This window comes from Taurulus bubalis, assembly GCF_910589615.1.
Source record: "Taurulus bubalis genome assembly, chromosome: 7".
NCBI lineage: Eukaryota > Metazoa > Chordata > Actinopteri > Perciformes > Cottidae > Taurulus > Taurulus bubalis.
In genome coordinates this window covers 23,796,773-23,820,487 of record NC_136595.1, presented here as the reverse complement: position 1 = coordinate 23,820,487, position 23,715 = coordinate 23,796,773, and the positions used below count along the sequence as shown (strand labels likewise).

The 23,715-nt window shown below is 43.0% G+C and overlaps 1 protein-coding gene across 1 annotated transcript in view; it reads right to left on the bottom strand.

Moving 5' to 3' along the window:
• Positions 1-273: 273 nt before the first annotated feature.
• The window catches only part of polrmt (polymerase (RNA) mitochondrial (DNA directed)), a gene marked incomplete at its 5' end in the record, with an annotated part of 43,636 nt that continues 20,194 nt past the window's right edge, over positions 274-23,715 (bottom strand). The window contains 10 exons of the mRNA XM_079221272.1: positions 274-1,590; positions 3,442-3,515; positions 5,277-5,368; positions 7,183-7,255; positions 7,693-7,791; positions 11,218-11,270; positions 18,399-18,512; positions 20,879-20,965; positions 22,044-22,223; positions 23,232-23,354. Of these exons, the coding sequence (XP_079077398.1) occupies positions 1,541-1,590; positions 3,442-3,515; positions 5,277-5,368; positions 7,183-7,255; positions 7,693-7,791; positions 11,218-11,270; positions 18,399-18,512; positions 20,879-20,965; positions 22,044-22,223; positions 23,232-23,354 (945 nt within the window). The 3' untranslated portion in view covers positions 274-1,540. The remainder of the gene's footprint in view (positions 1,591-3,441; positions 3,516-5,276; positions 5,369-7,182; positions 7,256-7,692; positions 7,792-11,217; positions 11,271-18,398; positions 18,513-20,878; positions 20,966-22,043; positions 22,224-23,231; positions 23,355-23,715) is intronic.

Genomic DNA, 23,715 nt, shown 5'->3' with positions numbered 1-23,715 from the left:
ATAAGAATTAATGGTATAAAAATGTTGAATCTTTTAAATAATCTGTGAATTTCATTCCCCTGCTTTCATTTGAAATGCCTGTAAACAGGAAAGGAAATCAGGTCATACTATCAATTTTAATCATGTGAGAAACCGTTCATTTTCAAACTTTTAATGTACATAATGTATGTGAAGCCATATGCATTTCTGCTCCACATGAAAAATCAGTTCAAATAGGAGCTCACTGTAAAATCAGTCATCTTACTTTTCTTTCTTTACCAAAACAATAACACGACTGCTCAAAGTTGCAAGTCATGCCTCGTAGCCGTCATACAATATGAGGCGCTTCTCCATGAGCACCAAGTCCTCACGCACGTCACCTGAACACCTGCAGTCCAATCGGCACACGGGAGACGTGTTTCCATCCCGCCGCCACTCAGCCGGCTTTGTTTGTCTCAGTCGACATCTGCCTTTGAACATCAACGGCACCTTTGGTCTGAAACTTGCTGTAACGTTTCCAGCAATGATCAGATAGCACTTTTTTTGCTATTTTTACTTCTAGTTGCGGCACCGGCCCAGGAGAAGAAAAAAAAAAATAAGATCCGAGTTGATTAGTGAAGCCCGCAAACCCTTTGTGGCGGATCTAAAAAGGACACCTTCATCTCACGGTGCACAATAGAGCTGAAATATGCAGCTATAACTGAATAATAGGCTCTCATTCATCCTTTTCCAGCACGCCAAGAATACCAGCTATTTCTTTGAACCACTGAATGAGTAAGGAGACATTTTAAGACACTTTTATTTTAGGACACCCGTCTGGTGCTGAGTCACTCTGAGAAGGTGAGAATCAAGAGTGCGGGACACGATGCTCACCCTTTCACACTCCTCTGAGAGTCCTGTACCTCCCGATGTCAGTGAGCGTCTCTCGTCTCTTCTTCAGACAATGTTGAAATATCGTGTCAGAGAGCATCCTGTCATCCGGTAGGTGATGGGATCGATGGTTCGGGTGGGATAGGCACAGAGGCAAGTCAGCGCTCTGTGGAGGGTCTTCACAGTGTGAGAACACACACACTCTCACACACACACCACCAATCACTAGCAATTACAGCTTGTAGGTGAAAAGGTTATTGAGCAGCAGAAGTGCTGAGTGATGATGTCTGTAAGGCTCATACACACACACACGTATATACACAGACACACGTACACACACACACCTGAATATGGTCTAAGCGCCCATTATAAGAGGTGCTTTTCACTGATTGAAGTCTTAACATTCCCATCCGGTGCTGATTCCCTCATCATTTCGCCTGGATGAGTATCCCGTCCTCCCTTCCATCAGCCCCACTACTCAGTTAATCAGGCGGGTTCACTGTGCGTTAACGCCTCCAGCAGCTCCCGTCAGCCCGCGGACCAGGAGGCAGGCGGGGCGCGGCTGGATCAATGTCCTGACGTCTGAGGGGAGACAAAGCCGGCCGAGACCCGGGGGCCTGCAGCATCCCTCCCCGCTGCACTCTGTCAATTCCACTCATCTCCCTCCGCTGGCTCGGACCCGGTGAGTCTCTCAGCTGAAGAAGTAAGTGGACTCTTTCACCCGCCGGAGATCAAAATCACCTGCAGAGGCAAAGAGGCGAGGTGTCAGAGCGGAGTTTAAGTCACACACACACACACACACACCAGTAATTACAAGCGTTACTGTTCAAAATTGGTCGATTGTGAATAAATCATGCGAGCAGCTCTGTATGGTGCTTTATGCTAAATGCTAACGGATGTTTAGCAGGTTTAATGTTTACCACGCTCACCGCGCGTTTGCCTGTTTACAGCTGAGGCCGATGGGAAGCTCATTAGTTTTGCAGATATCTGCAGATAACCAAAAAGAGTGAACACATACAAATTTGACCGGGTTACAATCTTCATGAGACGGAGAAGAGGAGAGGTTAATTTTGAAGTGGGTCAAACTCAGGAACCATCATTTTTAAAAATCAGGTCACGTTTTTGTTTTACTGGGCACCAGCTGTAACATTTCCATGAACTTTAATGCAACACTTGAATATTAATTTTGTCCCTGGGATGAGGTCCCCGTCCTCTTTGCCTCTCTCACAGCAGCAGAAGCCTGAATTATTGAGGAAAGGCCATGAAAACTTTAAGAACGCCAAAACTTACAGGAGATAGAAAATGAGGTTGATGTGAAAGCTTAAAGTAATATTATTAATTCCAAACTTTAATCTACTCCATACAGCACTAGGTTGTACTTTCTATCTTGTATGTTTATGAAGTTACTGTGTTTAGAGTAAGAATATTATGTAAGCATGGTACCACACATACACACTGGCACCAGGAGTGTTGTCTGGATGGGTTTTTGGTTGAGTTTCCCCACTGGGGATTAATAAAACTGTCTAATCTAATATAATCTGATTACATAACGTCCTGCATTGTGTGATAAAGAGACGTTTTTCTGACCTTACCTTCTTGCTTTATTGATATAAAACTATACCAAAGTAAAAACAATGTCTGTGTTTAAGAGAGAAAAGACTGAAAGCATCAACTATTCCAACGAAGAACTACCGAATCGCCAAGAAAGTCAGACGTTGAAACACGGTAATGGCTTTTAAGTTATTCAGTGTGCTCTCCAGACTTTATTTCTCTCCCCCTTCTGCGGTCATAAAAGCGTCCGATTCATCTGAACTCCAGCTGAACTAAAAACACAGAGAAACCCTGATTCACTTTACGACAAAGTTCAGGATCCTTCATAGTGACGATTATAGTGGATTTTAGTCTCTGGAGTCTCACACTGAACAGTGAGCACCGGGAAACACACGGGCAGCCCCCACAGGAGCACACCTGACTGGTCTCAGCTGCATAAGCTGATTATACAGAGGAGGGACACAATTAACAGTAATCAATTTATACAACCCAGCTGTCGGTGCCAAGCCGACAGTAAGTGTGCAGATGGAGATTGAACGAGGGGGTTTACGTAACGGCAAAGCCTCCCTCCACCTGACTGGCGGAGGGAAACGCTGCCTCTCCATCTCCACTCTGGACAACAATAGACCGACACACACTGTGGAGTCGACGGAGGCAAATCTGCATCTGCTAGTGCTAGCTGGCATACGTGAATTCATATCTCACGACAGAAGTATTTCGTGTTTAATTGAGCAAGCCGGATACTCTGTGTGGGCAACGCAGACAGCGAGACAACCAACTACAGACAATGGGATAACTATACAAACAATATGCAACAACAAGTCGCAATTATAAACCAGGATGGCACATACAAGGATTGTGCAAGAACCCAATTTAACAACATTTCTGTCGTTTCTTGCAAATCTCACACAGAGCTGCAGGATATACAAGTTCACTTCAATCCAATCAGGGGAAAATGCTGCATGTTGGCCCTTTCAAACAATACCCAGCCTTGGAGGGGCCAGCTGTTTGGGAGCCAGACAGCTGCATACAAAAACTGACCTGTCTGGGGCACTTTGGCCAGCAGCAGCATCAGCCTCCTGTACTCCTGGTACTTCTTGTTATTGGCCTCAGTCCTGCCACAAACAAAAGAAGAGAAAAGTTGAAAAGAGGAGCATGTGTGTGTGTGTGTGTGTGTGTGTGTGTGTGCCTAGAAGTGCTGAGTCAAAGGCAACGGGCACTTTCCGAGTTACGGCCCTCGTTCACGTGGCTTCATCTGCTGACTTATTTACGCGTTTAAACCTCTGCGGGATGTTCACACTTGGATGTCACATTTGAGCTGTCGAGGGCACACACACACACACACACACACACACACACACACACACACACACACACACACACACACACACACACGGAGGTGCAGCGAGTCACTGGATTGGAATTAGCACATAATTAGTACGCTTAATGTGACGTGCTAGAGGCAGCGCAACACACCTGTCAATGTGCGAGATGTGACTGGTACACTCCAAAAATAGCCAATTTCATGTTTTAGCACCCAGCGTTGTGCCGGCATGAAGATATGTTGAACTTTATGCAGACTGCTGGTTCCTTAAAAAGTTCAAAACGCTCACACTGACGATGCAAACTTGCCGTTTTGTGTTTCGCCGACGTTTGCCGCGGTCACCGCCTTGTATCGGGCGCGCTAACGTTTGCTAATCAGCGATAAGCACAAAGTACGGCTATATTAGTTGTGCAGGTATTTGATCATGAACATACCCAAAAGTATTGGCTAAATTAAAAATGTTGGCCTGATGAGGGCGCTAGATGTAACGTTAAAAGTTGACAGTTTTACAATTCATCCTCAGAACGTTTGAGGTAGGTAGCACGAGAGAAAAGGTCAGGGGTCACCAAAGTCAGAGAGATTCCTCCTGTGGGGACCAGGAATCTCTCAACTAAATTGAATGGCAATACATCCGATAATTTAGATATTACAAGTGGTGGACCGACTGTCTATCTAAGGAAGGGGATACATTCTAATCATATTCAACAATAATATCTTCTTGCATAAACTGTAAGGACGGCTAAAAATATATATTCAGTTGCTCATTGCGACAAGTGAAGGAATCCAAAAAGTCTTTAGATTCCCGCGAGTCTTTCTCTCTGAGGCGCCGACAAGGATGAATAATGTGCTTGCGAGGCTTCGGGGAACAGTATTGTGTCTGTGAGCGAGAGGAGGCAGAAAGACGAAGGGGGCCGAGGGCCGCTGTGGAGTAAAGGCTGGAGAGAAGGTGTCCAATTATCCCAAAGAGAGAAAAACACAGTTGGATGATGAGCGTAACCCAGCCTGAGGCCAGCACTGACAGAGAGAGAGAGAGAGAGAGAGAGAGAGAGAGTAAGAGAGAGAAAGGGGAAATCATCTTGTATCGAATGTTTCAGATAAGCGAAGGGAAAACTCTGGTGCGCCCATCTAACTTTTACAATCTCATAACGTCTAATGTGTGTGCACCTTCTGTTTGGACAGTTTCATAATAGTATGTACATGTTGGAGTTGCATGATCAGTGGACAGTGGCTTCAGTCTATACCATAAAAGTCCATAAAGACCCTATACGGCGCTGCTTAAACAGACCCATGGCTGTTTTGTGAGAACAATTCAAACACGCACAGATTGCAGATGGCGGTAACTAAGGGTGAAAGTATGACCATATAACGATCACATAATATTTAGCTAAAGACACAAATCATTATTTGTACCCGAATAGGAAATGCTATAAAAAACAGCCGTTTTTTTATCATCATAAACCCGATAACTGACCACCGTGTTGCTCCTGAGACGTCATGTATGAACACGTATGTGAGAGCAGGTGTGTGTGTGTGTGTGTGTGTGTAGACTCACGGGAGGCCGCCGCAGTATTTCTGCAGCAGGAAGTTGGACAGCTCCTGAAGGATCGGTTGGCTGTGCAGGGCCACAAACTGCTCCCGACAGACCTGACGGGAGGAGGAAGCGTACTTGGAGTTACTCAAAGCTTTGACCGACAACATTAAACATCTCTGCCTTGGCTGCATGAGAGATCTATGTGTAGAACAAGGAGGGTATAGCGTGGATTTGATTTACGGTGCTGCACAAAACCTTGAAAAAGCCATTCATTTTACTGCAGGTTATACGTAATCATAGAGAAGAGGCTTAAGGCCACGTGAAAAAAGTCAGAGTTCTGAGATCAAACTTCCAGGTTTCCCCATGGAAAGAGACTTCGTTGAGCATAAGCGGTTTCTTCACACAGACTCCAGATGCGGTTAATAAACTAAAAATACATACACCGTGGGATATTTCTGTGATCTAAACAGCCGTCTATGCAGATTACACTTTGCTAAATGTGTCAAAAACAGACTTGAATGCTGAGTGGTTCACGCGAGACGCAGTGTGAACTGACACATCTAATAAAAGAATTTGAGTGACAGGCGTCAAAATATATGGATTGGCCGTCTCAGAAGTCAAAGCTATTGTTCACACTTGGCTCTCATCCATAATCTAGTCAGATTTATGTCAAATTTGAAGAAATGTATACAAGACACTAAATATATTCAAGATCTCTCATCGCATGAGAGCAAAACCTCACGCTGCGTGTACAAGCTCAACTCAATGGAGATTATTTTTTTCATCAAAATGTATTGCAAGTTTGTTGTGTTGTGTGTATTGACAAGAGGTGGCAAAAAAAAACTTTTATTTTCCTAAGGGCTCCTTTTTATTTGATCTCAAAAGCATGAATGTTTTTTTTCTATAGAACATTTTGAACATTGTGTTCTTTTTAATGCGTAAATTGAAAATGTGCATACAAATAGATAGATGGATTTGTACTTTTATGTCAACAAAGGATTTAATAAACATTGTGAGAGCTACACCCAGTAGCAGTGCGAGTCATCTTATCCGACACATAACATGCTTCTTCCTCACCGGTCTCTCTGCAAAACCATCCGCCGCTTACTAGAAATCCACTAGAGCTAGAATTGTTGGACATTTTCCATGCATTGGTTTTGTGGTTTGTGCAGTTTAAACAACAGACACAATCCCCATGTTTATCTTCTCATAAGCTCTCAGTGGTTCTGGTTTGTTTTCTACCCCCCACCCAACTGTGCATGCATCTCACAGTGACATCACCCAGAAACCCGTCTGCACTGGCAGCAGTGGGGGGGGGGATGAAGGATGAAGGACGGATCCGTCCCCACTTAAATAAGGACCTTCTTGACGTGCTTAAGTGTTGACTAAGATATCGAATACCCCTCCTCTGCCGCCCTGCTCAATTACCTGTGTAATGAGGAAAGCGTCCGCGCACATCAAGAGAATATAGAGAATATGAGAGAGAATAAATGTACTGGGAGGGAACTGCTTCATTGGTTGTAACTCCTCTGAGATTGGATGAAGACATAAAACTGTGACTGTGTTCTGAAGCTTACATCTACAGAGAACTGGGTCTTTATGGTAATTTGATCCATTTTATGCTAAGCTGCGTCTCAGTCTGGGCCCGTAGACAAGCTAGTTTCAGCATGCAGGGACAGCTATTCACCCAGGCTCTCTCTGATGGCGCTACCTGCAGCCAGCAGACACTGGGAAGAATATTCAGTTTGGCTTCACAGAACGGATGCTTCTACTTTAGCACAAGCACAAGGGATGTTAACTTTCAATTAATCAGCAAAAGAAAAAGGTGAATTCTAAACCCTGATGGTAGGAAAACAGGATGAAACAGCTCTGACAGGAGGATGATGAATGAGTATAAAAGAGTAAAGGATGCGCTGTGATGCGATACCTTGTTCATGGTGTCCACAGTGAGGGCGTGGGTCCAAAAGCAGTCGTGAACTGAGACGAATGTCAGACCGGCACTGAGACCAGAGAGGGGCGAAGAACGAGCAGGGGGTGAAAATCAGAGAAAGAGCACCGAAGACAGAGGAGACATTAAAAATAAAGTAGACTTTGAAAGAAAAGGTGCATTACACGACGATAATTGCTGAAGCCCTGGCGGACGCTCATTCAAATCATGTGTGAGTTATCGCACCTGTCAAGGGGCCCATTCTGTGAGTTGAGCTAATATTACAAGGCATATCATACAGCGCTCACCGTGTCGGAGGCGATAATTGCATTCAAGCCGACAGGGTACAATGGAGAAAAAAAAGCTATTTGAGGTCATGCATACATGGAGAGACAATGTCAGAAGCATATTACAGACTGCCATTATAAGATGAACGACTCCAAGAGAAGCCAAAAAAGAAAAGAGGCGTTCCAGATTTCCTCGCTGTGAGTGCAGGATGTTGCAGGATACCTGTAGCAGTGGAGGGCGGTCAGCATCATGTGTGTGGAGTCCAGAGAGTGGATGAAGTTTGGCGGGAAGGCGTTCTTCTGTTTAACTGTGTCCGGCCTCCTGGGAACAGACAGAAAGCCAAACACAGACATATACAAATTAATAATAATAATAATAATCAGAACTTTGCTGCTTTCTAAAACCAAAATGGGACGTTTCAGCTAACTTTTTCCACTCGACTGAAGTGGCCTCGCTATAAACTTCTCTGTTAATTCCCTGGAGACAGTAAACAATCCTATATTTTGATTCCCTTTTTTAAGTGTATGCACGACTCGGGAGACGTGCATGTTCATAGGAATTGCATTAACACTCAATTCTTCTTTTGAGGATGTTTTTAAGTCAGATGTTACAGTGGATTTGCTGGTCGTGGCTCAGCGAGTGCAGAGCCGGAGCTGGAGAGGACTGCTAGACTCCTCCCTCACACACACACACACACACTGTTAGAGCCAAACACACATTGTATATCTATTGTACATCGCTTTGCCAGCTCCTGTGGCCTATAATCTAAAAGAGCTGTTTTATATGATGGGCCTGGTTATCTAGTCAATATGAGAGCACACAAATATAGAAGTGACATGAAAAGAAACAGGACGAGGTAATATGAATGCAGCACTGCTGCTACTGATGATGGAACTGGCAGCAAGACAAATACAAATAAAAAAAACAGCATCCAGCCAATCTGTATCGCATGTTCCCATTACCCTGAGCCTGTGCCATTCAAATCCTCTGGGCTGCCGCAGACCAGAGCGCTCTTCTAATGGGAATGGAGACAGAGCGGAGAGAGCTCGGGCCAAACCCAAAGCTAACACACACACACACACACACACACACACACACAGACACACACACACACACACACACACACACACACACACACACACACACACACACACACACACACACACACAGCCTGTCTGTCAGTCTTGTTTACCTTCTGTCCGCTTTATTTTTGGCTGTGAAATGTTAGACTTTTATCAGAGCGCCTTTAGTTCTGCTGTGTTGGGCTTGAGCTGAACAAAAACAAGATTCCTAGAGATTTATTTGCAAGCTCACTCAGCCGTCTACACTCAGGACGAGACTGTCTTTCTTTTCTTTTTTTTCCCCTCCTTTGTCTCACACCTACATGTACACACACAAAACAAACACGTCACCTGTATCTCCCGTAGGCCCGGCAGATTGGAAAGCTGCAAAGTCAGTACTCTAAGGGTTCGCTCTCTACAGTGAAACTGTTCTCCCCGTAGAGCTGATGGTTCACTTGGGTTCACGAGAGATGACGGACGCTGGCACTGCAGTTTAGAGGCCTGGATAATCAGTCCCCTAAAGACGAGAGGGACGGAGGGACAAGCAATGGGAGGCGAGGGCTTTGCAGGCTGTCACACGACTCCGTCTGCGACTCTGTTTATATATTTAGACGCTTTTTTTAGGGTCCTTAATTACAGCGGGTACAGGCAAAAACCGAGGACCACGGCGATTGTGTCCGGTTTGCCTCAGAATGTCAGCCTCTGAAACACGGATGCGTTTGTTTTTTTAAGAATTCACGCTGATGTCACGTTGCGGACGGCGGTCAGTCTTTTGTCATATCTGTCTTCAGTGCTCCCGTCTTCTCACCGATCAGTAGGGGTTGGGGGAAAAAAACGATACAGCATAGTATAGCGATATTTTGCGTGGCGATATTGTATCGATACACGGAAGACAAGTATCGATCTTTTATTTAATCAATTCTAAACTTTATGGTCCTAGAATAATATTTGCTGCAATAAAAATGATTGAAGTGAGCTGAACAGACTGAAAACGTACTAGATCAAATATGCTGACAAAGTTTTCCTTTGGGGACAATTTGCGGGTTAAAAAAAAAAGGTAATATATCGCAATACTCAATGTATTGCAGTATCGTGATAATATCGCATCGGGACTTAAGTAGCATGATAATATTGCAGTATCGTGATAATATCGCAGTGGGTTCTTAAGTATCGTGATAATATCGCAGTGGGACTTAAGTATCGTGATTATATTGCACCGGGAATTAAGTATCGTGATAATATCGCAATATCGTGATAACATTGTATCGGGACTTAAGTATCGTGATAATATCGCAGTATCGTGATAATATCGTATTGGGACTTAAGTATCGTGATAATATCGCAGTATTGCGATAATATCGAAGTGGGACTTAAGTATCGTGATAATATCACAGTATCGTGATTATATCGTATTGGGACTTAAGTATCGTGATAATAGCGCATCGGGACGTTAGTATCGTGATAATATTGCAGTATCATGATAATATCGCAGTGGGACTTAAGTAGCGTGATAATATTGCAGTATCGTGATAACATCGCAGTGGACTTAAGTATCGTGATAATATCGCAGTATCGTGATAATATCGTATCAGGACTTAAGTATCGTGATAATATCGCATCGGGACGTTAGTATCGTGATAATATCGCAATATCGTGATAATATTGCATCGGGACGTAAGTATTGTGATAATATCGGGTTGGGACTTAAGTATCGTGATAATATCGCAGTATTGTGATAATATCGAAGTGGGACTTAAGTATCGTGATAATATCGCATCGGGACGTTAGTATCGTGATAATATCGCAGTATCGTGATAATATTGTATCGGGACTTAAGTATCGTGATAATATCGCAGTATTGTGATAATATCGAAGTGGGACTTAAGTATCGTAATAATATCGCATCGGGACGTTAGTATCGTGATAATATCGCAGTATCGTGATAATATTGTATCGGGACGTAAGTATCGTGATAATATTGTATCGGGACTTAAGTATCGTGATAATATCGTATCGTGGGACCTCTGGAGATTGATGCGTACTTTTGCATAAACCCCCTTTTTTCTTGTTAAGGAGTGTGTACTATTTTAGCAGTCATTTGATTTTGCAGTATATTGTGTTGTACATCCATAAATGAAGCTTCTGGTCTTTTTTTAAACTCATTTCTGCTTTCATTTGGACTTCTTCCATTTTAAATTGGAAGTGTTAAACTATGCTTTTAAACATTTTCCCAAACACCTCTGATGCCATTTCCTTTTGACAAAAGCAAAGTTACATCCGAGGTTTGAGGAGGCAATTAGTGGAAATAGTGAGTGGAGAAAGAGCTTTTGTGCAGCTGAACCTTTTTTTCTTGTAAAATGTAAGCTAATTGCCTCCAGAGAGCTTCACTTTCTACTTCCATTCACCTCTAAAAGCTGCAAAGAGAGTTGTCAGGCGGTCAGCAGCTACTCTTTAGAAACATGTGACTGCAAACTCACGAAAGACAAAACCAAAACCAAGACAGAACGCTGCTGTAAACAGAGTTTCTCTCATCAGCTATCTGGTGTCTTTGTTCCGGATTACAAATATGACACGTCGGCACAAAAATGTCAATGAGTTCCATGAGAGAATAAAGATGTATTTCATCTGCTGTGGGTCACTTTCAGTGTGAGAACAGAGAACAGATGTTAGCTGCAGGACGACTTACTCTTTGGAGTCGTGGCTGATCTGGAGGTTGATGTGTTGCATGGTGCTCTTCAGCTGGAGGGCAAAACAAAGACAAAGAAATGAGCGAGGTGATCATCTAAAGTCCAACCGGCCGATAACGTTTGGAAGTTAAAGTCTAATTATGAACAAGATGTCTGGTCCCAAGTTTTTATTGTTTTACTGCATGAGCATTAGACAGCTTAACTTCAGTCTTGAAACAAGGAAATACAAAATTTTAGGACAACAATTTTTTTTTCATTAATGTTCTTAAAGTAGAGAAAACTAGAAGAAAATATACATCAAAAGTCAAATAAAAAATATATAAAATAAAAATAAAATAGGTCTTTAAATGGCAAAATATTCAGGTTACCGTGATAGACGGCAAAGAAAAGCAGTAAATCACATTGAAGAAGCTGGAAGCGACAAATTACCACATACAATTATTTATCGATTATGAAAATAGTAGCAGATTAATTTTCAGTTGATAAACAAATGTATTGATTGACTAATTGTTTCAGCTCTACATAAATGTAGTCATATTGTCATACTGGATACTTATTTTACCTTTGAGGCAAACATTAGATATCAAGAGCTGAAGTTAAAAAAAAAGAAAGTTGGGAGGATGAAAACCAGAAAGCATGACAAGAAAATCTAATATACATTTAGAGTTTTAAATTGGACACTTTAAGCTGCGTGTATGGTATTTTACGACGATCTTGCAAAAACTGAATGACGAAAAACAGAAATTAAAAATAGTAACACAATTTGCACTTTAATAAATGAAATGCCCGGTTTATTACTTGAAAAGGCCCAGAACATTTTGCAGAGCACAAAAGCAACACAACAAACCCACAGCTGACATGAAGACTGCGATTGTGGTTCAAAGGTTTGACTCTGCTTTACTGATCAACAATTGCTGTGGTCGTCTTTGTACTGGCAGGTCTATCTATTTCTAAATGAGTATTACATGTTATTCTATTAAAAGTCATAAAACTATTTTGAGAAAAGTCTATTTTCTTTCTGCTGTGCCGAGTTATTTTACATCATCCTTTTTTCTTTGAAGATATCCCACCCCTGCTTTTAAAATAATCCCTCACCCCGGCATCTCGTTTCAAGAGGAATTACGTTGCATTAAGGAAGTAAAGTGCCATCTAGAGTCTCACCTGTTCTCAGACAAAAGGCAAATACAAGAATCGACAAAGGGCAAATACACACATCTGCATCCACACACAAACAGGGCAGGAGATGAGTTAGTTCATGGAGGCGAACAATCATCACATACAGGAAATAGATGGAAGAGAGAGACAGAGAAAGGAAATGAACAACAGGATGGCATCCCCATTACTGAAGTAGCGCATGCTACTCCTCAGTTAAAGTAGGTGGTAATCAAAGTATAGTACTACTACTTTACTATAGTATACAAGTATAGGAATGTTATCAAAACAACCCTCAGTGGAAAAGGCCGGATATATCAAGCACAGCACTGTATTTGCAGGTCTACACACACACACACACACACACACACACACACACTCAGAGGACATCAGGCAAATACTCTGCTGTATTTTTTTTTTAATCATAATTTTTTTTTTACACGCTCCACGACCAACAGCAAAGCCTTTAGTTCCTAGTGGGGGGAAGACTTAGCGCTCTAATCTCTGAAGCCTTGAGGGTCCGTCCAGTTCGCTGTGCCAAGGCATCTGTGGCAGGGCCGTCTTTCCCCGGCACCTTGGAGCCGAGCCCGGCTGCAAACGACGGGCGACTATCAGGAGCGAGATACGACCGGCGACAGGAAGCCGACGGCGGCTCGTCAATGTGAGCATTGGTGCGTTCACCTTTTCATTGAGCCTAAACTTATGCATCGGAGTGTCTCTTGTCTGTCGCTCTGTATGAACACAGTTTATTTTTTTCAACCGAGGCGAAAACGTTTTGCCGTATCAATTCAATGCTTTTATTGTGAAAAGTCATCAGACATTTGTGTCGTTAGTTACTACGAAAATGTACCCACAAGAATATAAATGAATAGATTATTTAAAGGCTCACACGAGAAAGACAATGCTTTCATTTCCTTGATTTAAGGTCCAATCAAATTAAAATGAATTTAAAAAAAAACAGGCAAAATAAAGAATCTTTTCCTTTTGGGCAGTATGGTGAATTAGTTGTTAGAGCAGAGCCCTTCAGAGTGATGCTTACATGTCCTGGCTGAGTCTAAAATGACCTCCTGGAAACCAGACATTTCATGTTTGATGCTCTCCCTAATGCTGTTAAGGTTTTAGGAGGGCATTACCTAATGGGCAGGTCTTTTCACACCTTTAAAACGGGGGAAAATGCATCCTAGAGCAGACGTACACAGTGCTACTTCAATGATTCAGCTCATTGATTTTACTCAGCATCGACGAAAACGACGAGCTGGAAATTGGGACATCAAGACTGCCATTTATGATGAAATCAGGTGACACTTTTTGAAATTGGTCCACTGAGATTATTGAGTCATATTGAAAAGTCAGGGGATCATCAAAGTGAGTAGGGTTTATCCTCTGGGGACCAGCGATATCTGCACCAAATGTCATAGCAATCTATCTAACAGTTGTTATTGATATTTCCCATTACAACCGAAACTGCCAACCTCACGATGGTGCAAGAGGAGTAATTTGTTCTGTGCGGTTCATCCTCTGGGGACCATGAAAAAAAAGGATAAAAGTGTCATAAAAGTGTCAATTGTAAAATGTAATAGTTGTCAAGATGTTTCAGTCTGAACTAAAGTGGTGGAACAACCAACCGATCCATTGAGCCACGCCGCTAGCTGTATGACAATAGTATTATTATAAAAATGACTCAAGTGCATCAAGATATTGATAGAGATTACACTTTTGTTATATTTGATCTCTACATCATCTACTGTACTTCTCAGAGTAGAAAACGATGGAGGAGGTGCTTTGATGGTAATACGACTGCCACACTGTATACATACTTTTCTGTAAATTATATTTCCATGACAGCCTTGTTGTAAAACATCTAACATTGTAAATATTACAAATATTAAAGTGACAGGTGTTCGTTGAAAGCACATCAAAGCTATCTTAAAGGAGCCTGCGAGCTACTCGGTTCGGACGCCCCAGTCGAATACTTGAAGGTCGCCGTGTGATGAATGACAGAATCATACAATTATCAAGAAATGGTTTTTAAAAGAAGCATAGTGTGGTAAAAACCCCATTAGTTCCTGCCATGGCTGCTATCTCATCCATCACGGCTCTAGGAGGACTTGTGTGGCTAATCTGTCCATCATCTGCCTCTTTGTGTGCTAACGGATAGATCAGAAAGAGAGCAACCCAAAAAAGTGTGCGGGTGAAAGAGATGGAGGTTACGTTTGGTGTGAGCAATGGACTGCCACGCTGTAAATGAGGTCACTATCCTACACTAAAACCCCTGTTCATTATAATGCATACGTGCATGATTTGTGTCCAAGACCTGACTCAAACCCAGAGGCTGTGATGAACGAGACCTTGGCTGACGCTGCTGTGTGTCTGTGGGAAATAGGCTCCTGTAGCCTAAATCACACGAGAGTGGCAGCACAGATGGTCACGGATACAACCGCCATCACGAACCGCGTATAAGCCGTGCTGCCAAAAAGGGGGAATCCCTATTTATCACACACGTCTCATCCATTGAAGTGGATGCAGCTTCCTTTTCTCTGCGGTTCCGGGTCACCTGGTTCTCCACCTCGCCTTCTCTTGCAGACAGCTGCAGACTCTTTGACACCGACACACACAGAGCCCTGAATCTCGCCACACTTCCGCTGACCTTTTCCCAACCTTCTTGCTATCAAACTGTCTTTTTTCTTCCTCTCTGGGATGCCCTTGAAACGCGAACCGCATGCATTATTTCATCCCAAAATGCCAAAAGATTCTGCAAGAGCACCCGAAACTCCGTGCCACCCCTGGGAACGGCTCGCTTCTGTTCCAAGGAAAAAGGAGGCATGGAGGGCATGGCGCCGACATTTAGAGATACCAAGTTCCCCAGAATTAGAAAAGACGACATTGTACAGGGCCCGAGAATGTTTCCAATTCTATACAAAGGAAAAGTAGACCAGACAGAGGTGCATCCTCTTTTTAGCCAAGGTAAATGCCAACAAAGAGGTAGAAATTGACCACAAAGATGTACAAAGAAACCACAACGAGACTCAAAATGGACCACAAATGACCCTGAATTGCTGCAAAACAACCACAAGGAGACATAAGGCAACATCAAACAGTCGCAAAACCACCAAAATAACTAAAATCAACCACATAGCAACCAAAAATAGGCACAGAATGACCACAAAGAAATACAAAGTGCCCACAAACTGTTTCTCTCTCAGTGGGTAGGTTCCTGTTTTGTGTGTCCGTCCCCACGGGAACTCATTGTCTCATAATCCCTATAAAAAAAAAAAGGTATTAACTCTTACTGCTCAGACCACATCATACTAAACTATCTATCAATGTTGACAGTGGACCATATTGCTACTTGTACTGTACGGAAAAAAATAGCAAAGCCTAACTGTCCACTAATGATGCTCAAAAAACCCAAACCTGACTGCATCTTTCCACATAGAGGACATTAGATCACTCAGCTTTTAGTCACGCTATGAGCTCACAAATCCAGTCAAATCCAGCCAATCCAGCTGACGACTCCCTAGTGTCACCATTCCCTGAGAGTGAGATTTCACTGTAACCTTGCCCGGGAGGGGAGAGTGAGAAATAAACAAGGAATATGAGCCATGAGTGACCTCTGATCCGATTAGTATCTCCCAATCCTGTTTAGCAGCCTCCCTGATGTATGTTCAAGCTCCATTCAGCTACTCCATCCTACTTTAATTTCCTCAACGCCGATCAGCCATGGAAAATACTCGACTACACTGGCCGGCATTCGTACTCCTCTCTGTACGCACACTGAAAAGAACAAAAACAGAAATGCTCAAAGATAGAGAAACATGCATGATGGTGCTCGTGTCGCTCCCTTCTCTCCCCTTATTGGTTTTCTTTCTGTGCATCACACTTCATCTTCCTGTTCTATCCAGAGTCTAATTACTAATGACCCCCAGAAACACGGTGGCCTTGGATTTAAGAGGCAGAGAGGAGACTGGGAGATTGAATTTAATCCAGCCACGCAGGGAAAAGGTGACCTTTCTGCAAAGTTGCATTGTTGCATTGTTGTTGCCCAATGATGCAACTGGATTAGAGAATTATTGACGGGGATGAAAAAAAAAAAAAGTTATCTGTGAAATGTGAGCATAAAAAAAAAAAAACTCATTCATCCATGAAGTCATAATCTCATTCATCATCATTAGGCCTTGAAAATACACATGCTAATCAGCTTCCTTGTCCATGCTTGGACATTAAAAAAGGAGCAGATCAAATCAAAGGAAATTGGCCTAATTCATTGACAGAGAAAGAGAGAGAGAGAGAGAGAGAGAGAGAGAGAGAGAGAGAGATGCACCCTCAGGAGACCCCGCCATCTGTCACCCTCGCTCTCTTGCACCTTCTTATGAGGTGTCACTCCCTCTCTAAGCAAACCTTCTGCTTGATGTCATCATAAAGAGCAGGCGGCATGCTGGGCCAGCCCATCAGCTATCTGACTGCATGTGCTTGGCATACGCTGTATGTCCGTCTCTCCTTTCACTTAGTTAATGACCTTAAGGATGTAGAGGTCAAAATGGATTATATATAAATCACACACACATACACACAGACGTGCTACTGTCAGGATCTCCACAGTGACGGACAGCTCTAGTGATGTTGTTGGGCTCCATTACAGTAGAGGCACTCACAGCAATCACACGACACCATCAGTGATGCACTCCTGCACCCAAACCATCGTGCATTCCACCTTGCAAAGCATCCAGTACTCATGCCTTCATGAGTCACTGGGTGTCCTGCATGCAAGAAGACTGAAACAATCATTGTTTTAGGTCGTTGGAGAAGAGAAAGAAAGAAGAATTAAAAGAGCAAACACAAAAAAAAAAGTGAATTATTTAGGGTTTTTACCTAAAAATAGAGGTCAACCCGAAGGGATGAGTAGTGGACACGCCAAACTCAAAGCCAGGCAACAGTACAGCTCACACGCTCACTTTGTGCTTTGAGACATTAGTCTGTGAAATAAGTCCAGATAGAAAACCTGGACAGCCCAGTGAGTGTCGAGTGCATCCAGTCAAGTTCCCATTTGTGCAGATAAGAGCAGTTGTCTATCTGTTGAAAACCGGCTGATCCAAATGCATGCAAAGTAGTTTGGGCCTATGCTCGTGGAGCCTTGCCAAACCACAATGACTTAAGCAAAAGTCTGTGGGCATGCTGCATGAGGACGGCAGCTCGCTCCCAGTGGCTCAAAACACTGAATTTGAACAAGATTTATAGCTCGTTATGAGCCGACAGCTATTAGGCATGCCGCTGTTCTTAGTGATGTTATATTTGTCTGTAAACACTCACATGACTGATGTGTGTGTGAGCCGACCATACGCCTCTGACTCACCGTTAACTGGCCCCCATGATTTATTACCAGCTTCATCAGAAATTCCATCAAAGTCCAATGAAATATAACGAGTGGAAATTGCAATGTGAAATTATGATTATAGTCAAAGTGATCATCCAAAGCGTCTCAATACCTCATGGAAATATTAGAACAAAAAGACAATGAGGGGTCAAGTCTGAAACACATTACATTGCACCAGCACTAAGCTGGTTCACACAGGGGTTTATAGTATCAGTCTGGATGTAAACAGGATGGTAAATGTCTCCCGAGTCAATAAAGGTGTGTACAATGTGTGCTTGTTGGTCTTTAAAAAACAAACCTTTGAAAAAAAAATTGATACTCGAGTACTTCCTTGTTTTATGAACGAGGCGGGACACGAGTTCAAGGGCGGCATCTCTGCAAACCCCCGCCCCGAAAGTTCCTGTTCTTATAGAACGTACGTTTGCTTGTGTTTGTGTTTGTGTGTGTGTGTGTGTGTGTGTGTGCGCATTGCTTTGCTTTGCTCCTGTCTGTTGTGGCGCTGACCTCCATCTACCGTGGGTAATACACAGACTGGATAAGTGCCTCCTTCAACCACCACCTTCATCCCTGTAGTTTAGACCCCGGTTCCCCTCCAACAGTCGAAACACAATGAGCTCCTCAGAAGGTTACTAGTTCCTGCAGTCGGAAAAAACTCACCACTTGGTTGCGTGTGCGGTGGTAAGGCTGGATGATGGGTAAACCCAGGGGCGTCACCCACTCCACAGTGTGGCCGGACTTGGAGATGAGCCTGGCGCTCTCCGTCAGCCAATCCTGCAACACATGATGGACGCCAGCAAAGTTAAAGTGAGGGCATACTAGGAAAATATTAAAAGCCCCATTCACCAATCAAGAGTGTGAGTCTGCCTATTTGTTATGTTTGTAACTGTGTGTCTGTGTGTGTGTGGAGAACGGAGCAATCAAGCTCAAATCAGAGCTTTTGGAGAGCTGAGTGGCAGATTTAATAAAATCAGGCTTCACATATAAAAAAAAGGACACGACGGTGCACTTGGAACAACAAACAGAAAACAGGAACTTTCTCTCCACAGCGTCGACAGATGATCCCTGCATTTCAACCTCAAGTTATTTATTATTAAATGCACAGCAATTGCAGAAGCAGTTGTCAATGGAGATCTCGGTTCTCAAGCCCCGACAGTCTGCTGTTCTACTTCTTGCCGTAAAAAATGGTTGCAAACTTGCTGAGGAACATGTGAATTGTTGTTGTTGCTCGAAAGAAAATGAAGCCGTGTCTGGCACAGTCTACCTCCAAGAATAGAGCCCCTCTATTACTGCCCCACAAGTGGCTCCTCACACATGCAGGCACACAGAGAGCTGTTGGGAAGATATATTGGTCCTAACAAGTTGAGGTAGCCGTCTGGCCCCAAAGCCGCTGCATTCATCACCACCTCCCCCTCCTTATAGTCCCAGGTACAATGACATGGAGATAGCACAGCCAAGAAACGGGAGATTAGCGGATGGGGAAGCTGGAGAGATTACCCGATCAATCAATAGATTGATAAGAGGCAGAGGGAGACCGAGGGGCAGACGGAGAGAAGGACCACCGTCTGAGGAGAATGAGTCGTTGATAAATGGGAAACATACAGAGAGGTCAGGGATGACAGCAATGGGAATATTCTCTCGCCCTCCGCTGGGAAACACATGAGGATGTGACCTATTTAGAAGCAGCAGGTGTGCTCTCTCACACACACACACACACACACACACATACACACACACGGGTGGCAGCAAGGTATGATGGGTAAGGGGATTTTTCCTCTCAGACTGGGCCATGCCGACACATTCCCCAGAGGACACACAGCGGCGGTTCTATTTGCTGCCAGACTCCTCTCTGCCTGTGGAGGTAATACACACACACACACACACACACACACACACACACACACACCCCCGACCAGGTGCACGTCCCAAAAATATAAATGGACTCTATGTGATGAATGGGTGTCGTTGCCACGGTAATACTGAAGTAAACTAAGCCATCAATAAAAATTAAATATCATCCAATGTGGAGTAGTAGGTCAGTAGTTAGAAACTGGAGTAACCTGTTACTTTATAGCTCTTTAATAATAAGTTTCCTAGGGGTAAATTAGGGATTATGTTGTGTTATCTCATTAAGAGTAAGTGAGGTATGTTGGGTTTATACATAGTGGTTGATTTCAAAACAAATTTATTTGAAAAAAAAAAAAAAAAAAAAAAAGAGAAAACTGTTTAATGCAAACCCAATTTAACATTAATCCATTATTGGAAACTTTAATCGTCATATATGTTGAACTGTGTGTTTGTTTGTAGACTTTTTTTTATTTATTTTTATTTTGCATGTTTAGCTCTTTAGGTTACACTCATAATTAAAGGGATACTTCATCCACAAAATTACCAACCCTGAAATCTTTCATTCTTTTTCTTCGCAAACTTCCTCGAGAATCCGAAAACGGACTAAAAAAATGAATAATTCCTTAATGAATAGAAGTAAATGGAGGCCGGGCTTTTTTATTAACAGCAAATTAACGTTCACACAACTCCTTTAGTAAAATCCAGCTCTCTAATGTCCACTGTTGTGCTCACTACTTGCCATCCATACGAGTTTTCACCCAAATTGTATTATTTAAAACACTTTGGACCCGTCTGGACTTGCAGCACAAGCATGAGACGGCTGTAGCAGAAGTTATTTTATTAAATAATGAGATTTTAGCAAAAACGCACGTGTTTGGGTCTACCACTGAATAAACTGGACTTGGATTATTAGGCTGAGCGAGTCGTGTGGGAATTTGAAAACGGTTGTTTTTATATAGTTTTGCTGTTGTTAATTAAACTCGACCTTCATTTACTTCAATTAAAGAATTTAAGGTAACGTGCTGTGAGTAATTGATACACAAGTATACATTTTAAAGGGTGAAGTAATCCTTCAAGCGTAAGTGTGTCAGTTGACCTTTGTGTTAAAAGTTTAAAACTTTTATCAGGAAATTACAGAGACCCCATGAAAAGTTACCAAAATGGATGTTACTCTAAACCAGGGGTTATGATTTACTGCATGCGTGAATGAATGTGGATACTGCATGTGATATTTGTGGTGATTTGTTAGATGAGAAAATGTATTTGACTTGATGTCGGTGCAATGAACCCACCTGGATCTCTCTGGTCCCCGTAAACATCTCCTTTAGGCCACTGAACACCAGTCGCACCAGGTAGTGAGATGCATCCCACACATGATCCTGGAAATACATGAATTAGTCTCGAGTATTTATTTTCACACACAAACAATACCTTTGTGCTCCGCTGCATTTCTCATTAAAACAAACTATATATTGTGTGTCATTTCCCCCACTTGGTTAGAATTAGGGCTTACATGTAAAACGCTAATACTAAGCGATGAAAGTTGCAGCGCCGAATGAGCGTGGTATATTTCTCATATCATTACAGCGATATGATCGCCTCCTCTGTGGGAGCTGCCTCATCCGCCCCCCTGTAATCACTCACAATTACACTTCCCCCCTAATTCCCTGTTTAAACAATTAGGGACATTATGCAGAAGTCATTTAGCACAATCCTCCGGCTGCGAGCTGGTAGATACACTGACGGCAGGATCATGGCGATCCCATCTATACGGACAATGAGATTAACTCCAACTATTGTAAGGACGCATATAGCTATTTGACAGATAATAAGCTATAAGAAGATTAAACGCCTCCATCCCCCTGCCATGGTGTCATTTGACAGAATGGGCGGATCCGTTTCCCTGCAACTAAAATCGGTTCCGAACTAAAAATAGATTCATAATGACTGTGCACAGGATATCAAATATATCTGTTGTTGCATTACACTCCTGGCCGCCCTGACAGGACCGTGCAATATCGTATTTCACTGCAATAAGATGATACATAAATTAGCTTGGCTAACAGAAACTTTAAAAGCTTCGTGCAGCTCCCTAAGAGACAGCGTGGTGCGATTCTTACTGTCAAGGTCAAAGCTACTAGAATCCTTTTATGGTGGACGAATTATACGCAGTCGCTGCCAATTTTGTGATAAACGTCTTTGTGCACATGCAGGAGACAATGGAGCAATAATTTCCGGGGATGATTGACTTCCTTGTACATCACTCCGAGTCGGTGTGGGCTCAGTGTGTGTGTGTGTGTGTGTGTGAGAATGTAAAGCCAAAGAGGAAGACGTAAGGAGAGACTCAGAGGAGCTCCTGTGCTAAAAGGCCACTCTAACATACCACGCTGATACAACCCTAAAAATAAAACAGTATGCGGTGCGAGGGAAGCCCCCGATCCGGCAGCACTAACGTACCTTTGGGAACTCATCAATCTCCTTCAGTCGCTTCTCTATCTGGAGGCGTCCCCCGTAGCGCGTGACCCCGTACACGACCGTCATCACGGTCTGCTTCACCACCTTCCTGCTGATGAAGCCCTCCAGGACCTGGGCGATCTTTAAACCGCTCCGTGCATCCCGCACTCGGAACTCCTCCACCTATGTCGTACGTACAGATGTGCACATTTACATGGGCGCTAAGGACAAAACAGGCTCTGTTCAAAACGTGTCTTTTGGAGGAGGTTTTTATTCATACAATCGGGGAAGAAGTGCCGAAAAAAAGGATCATCACGGACCGATTAATCGGTTGCCTGATCAATCGAGCCAAGTGAGTCCATTTTGTTCCACTAACACCAGGGAAGGTCACTAAACCTCTGTTTTTCATTCAAAAGTTAGTTTTTGGATTAACTGTAGGAATGAATTAATTAAATGAATTGAAGGTCACTCTGGAGAGAGTTATGATCTACTTATGTGGATCAAGGTTGATAAATAGCACTACAGGTGTATTTCACATTTTGGTGTTCAGCAATTTTGCTAAATTTACTAAATTGCTGTACTTTATCGGACCCTAAACAAAAGAAAAACATACACCAACCACTACATCACAGTTTCATGAAACCCAAGGTGAAGCCATGTTTGTGGGTCCGACATCAGGAGAAGAGAAGCAGTAAATATTCTCAGAGTTTAGAAGTTTGAATCAGAACATTTTCCCACAGTTGTTGATTCCATTTCTAAGGGAGTAAACAACTGATCGTTTCAGCTCTACTAGGTTTAATATCGTCAACATGACTGTTGCCGCTGTTACTTATTGTACCGCTTATCTTTACAAGTCAACAAGGTTTATTTATCCAGCTTTAATCAATACGGGAATTAGTTTTACAATGACTGTGAAACGTGAGCAAACTAATTCCTCCTGGACTGAAATGCCTTTGCATATGCAAGTGTACTCGAAGAAACTGAGCACAAATTCAGGACCTGCCATAAGAAACTGGGGACATTGTGAGTCATCTGAATATTACCAGCTGAGCAACTGCCATGTGCCTTGCAAAACCTCCCAAAAACAACCCTGCTGTTTGGCTATGTTGTGCGACTCTGAGGCCATGTAGGGAGCAAAAACACTGCGAACCAAAAAAAAATGAAAGAATGAAAGAGCCCACTGGCGCTGACCTGCTGTGCTACTCCGCTGTACACATCCTGGGGCACGTCACAGGGCATGAGGTTGACTGATGTGGCACCAATAACATCTCTGCCGAGAGCGGCGTAGTGCTGGAGACCATTACAGGAGCCGTCCTGGGAGGAGAGGTGGCGGGAAGGAGAGGAGAGATTAAAGTGGGGATGTGGAGGAGAGAAGAGAATTGCAGGGATCGACATCAAATGGGAGAGGGCAGTGCGAGGGAGGCGGGAGGTTACAGGTGAACAAAACAAAGAACCGATGATTTAAAGAATGTGGAGGTGAAAATACAACAAAGAAACGAGGAAGATGACAGAAAAGGGAGAGAAGAGAGTAAGAGCAGTAAGAAAGCACATGAGCGAGATCCCCTTAAGCCGAATAAAGAGGGAAAAGATTTGTTTGAGGCCGTTAGTTCACACAATTTATATATGCCCCACAGCAGGAAAGTCACAAAGTGAATTTTGCATTTAATGCTCGACT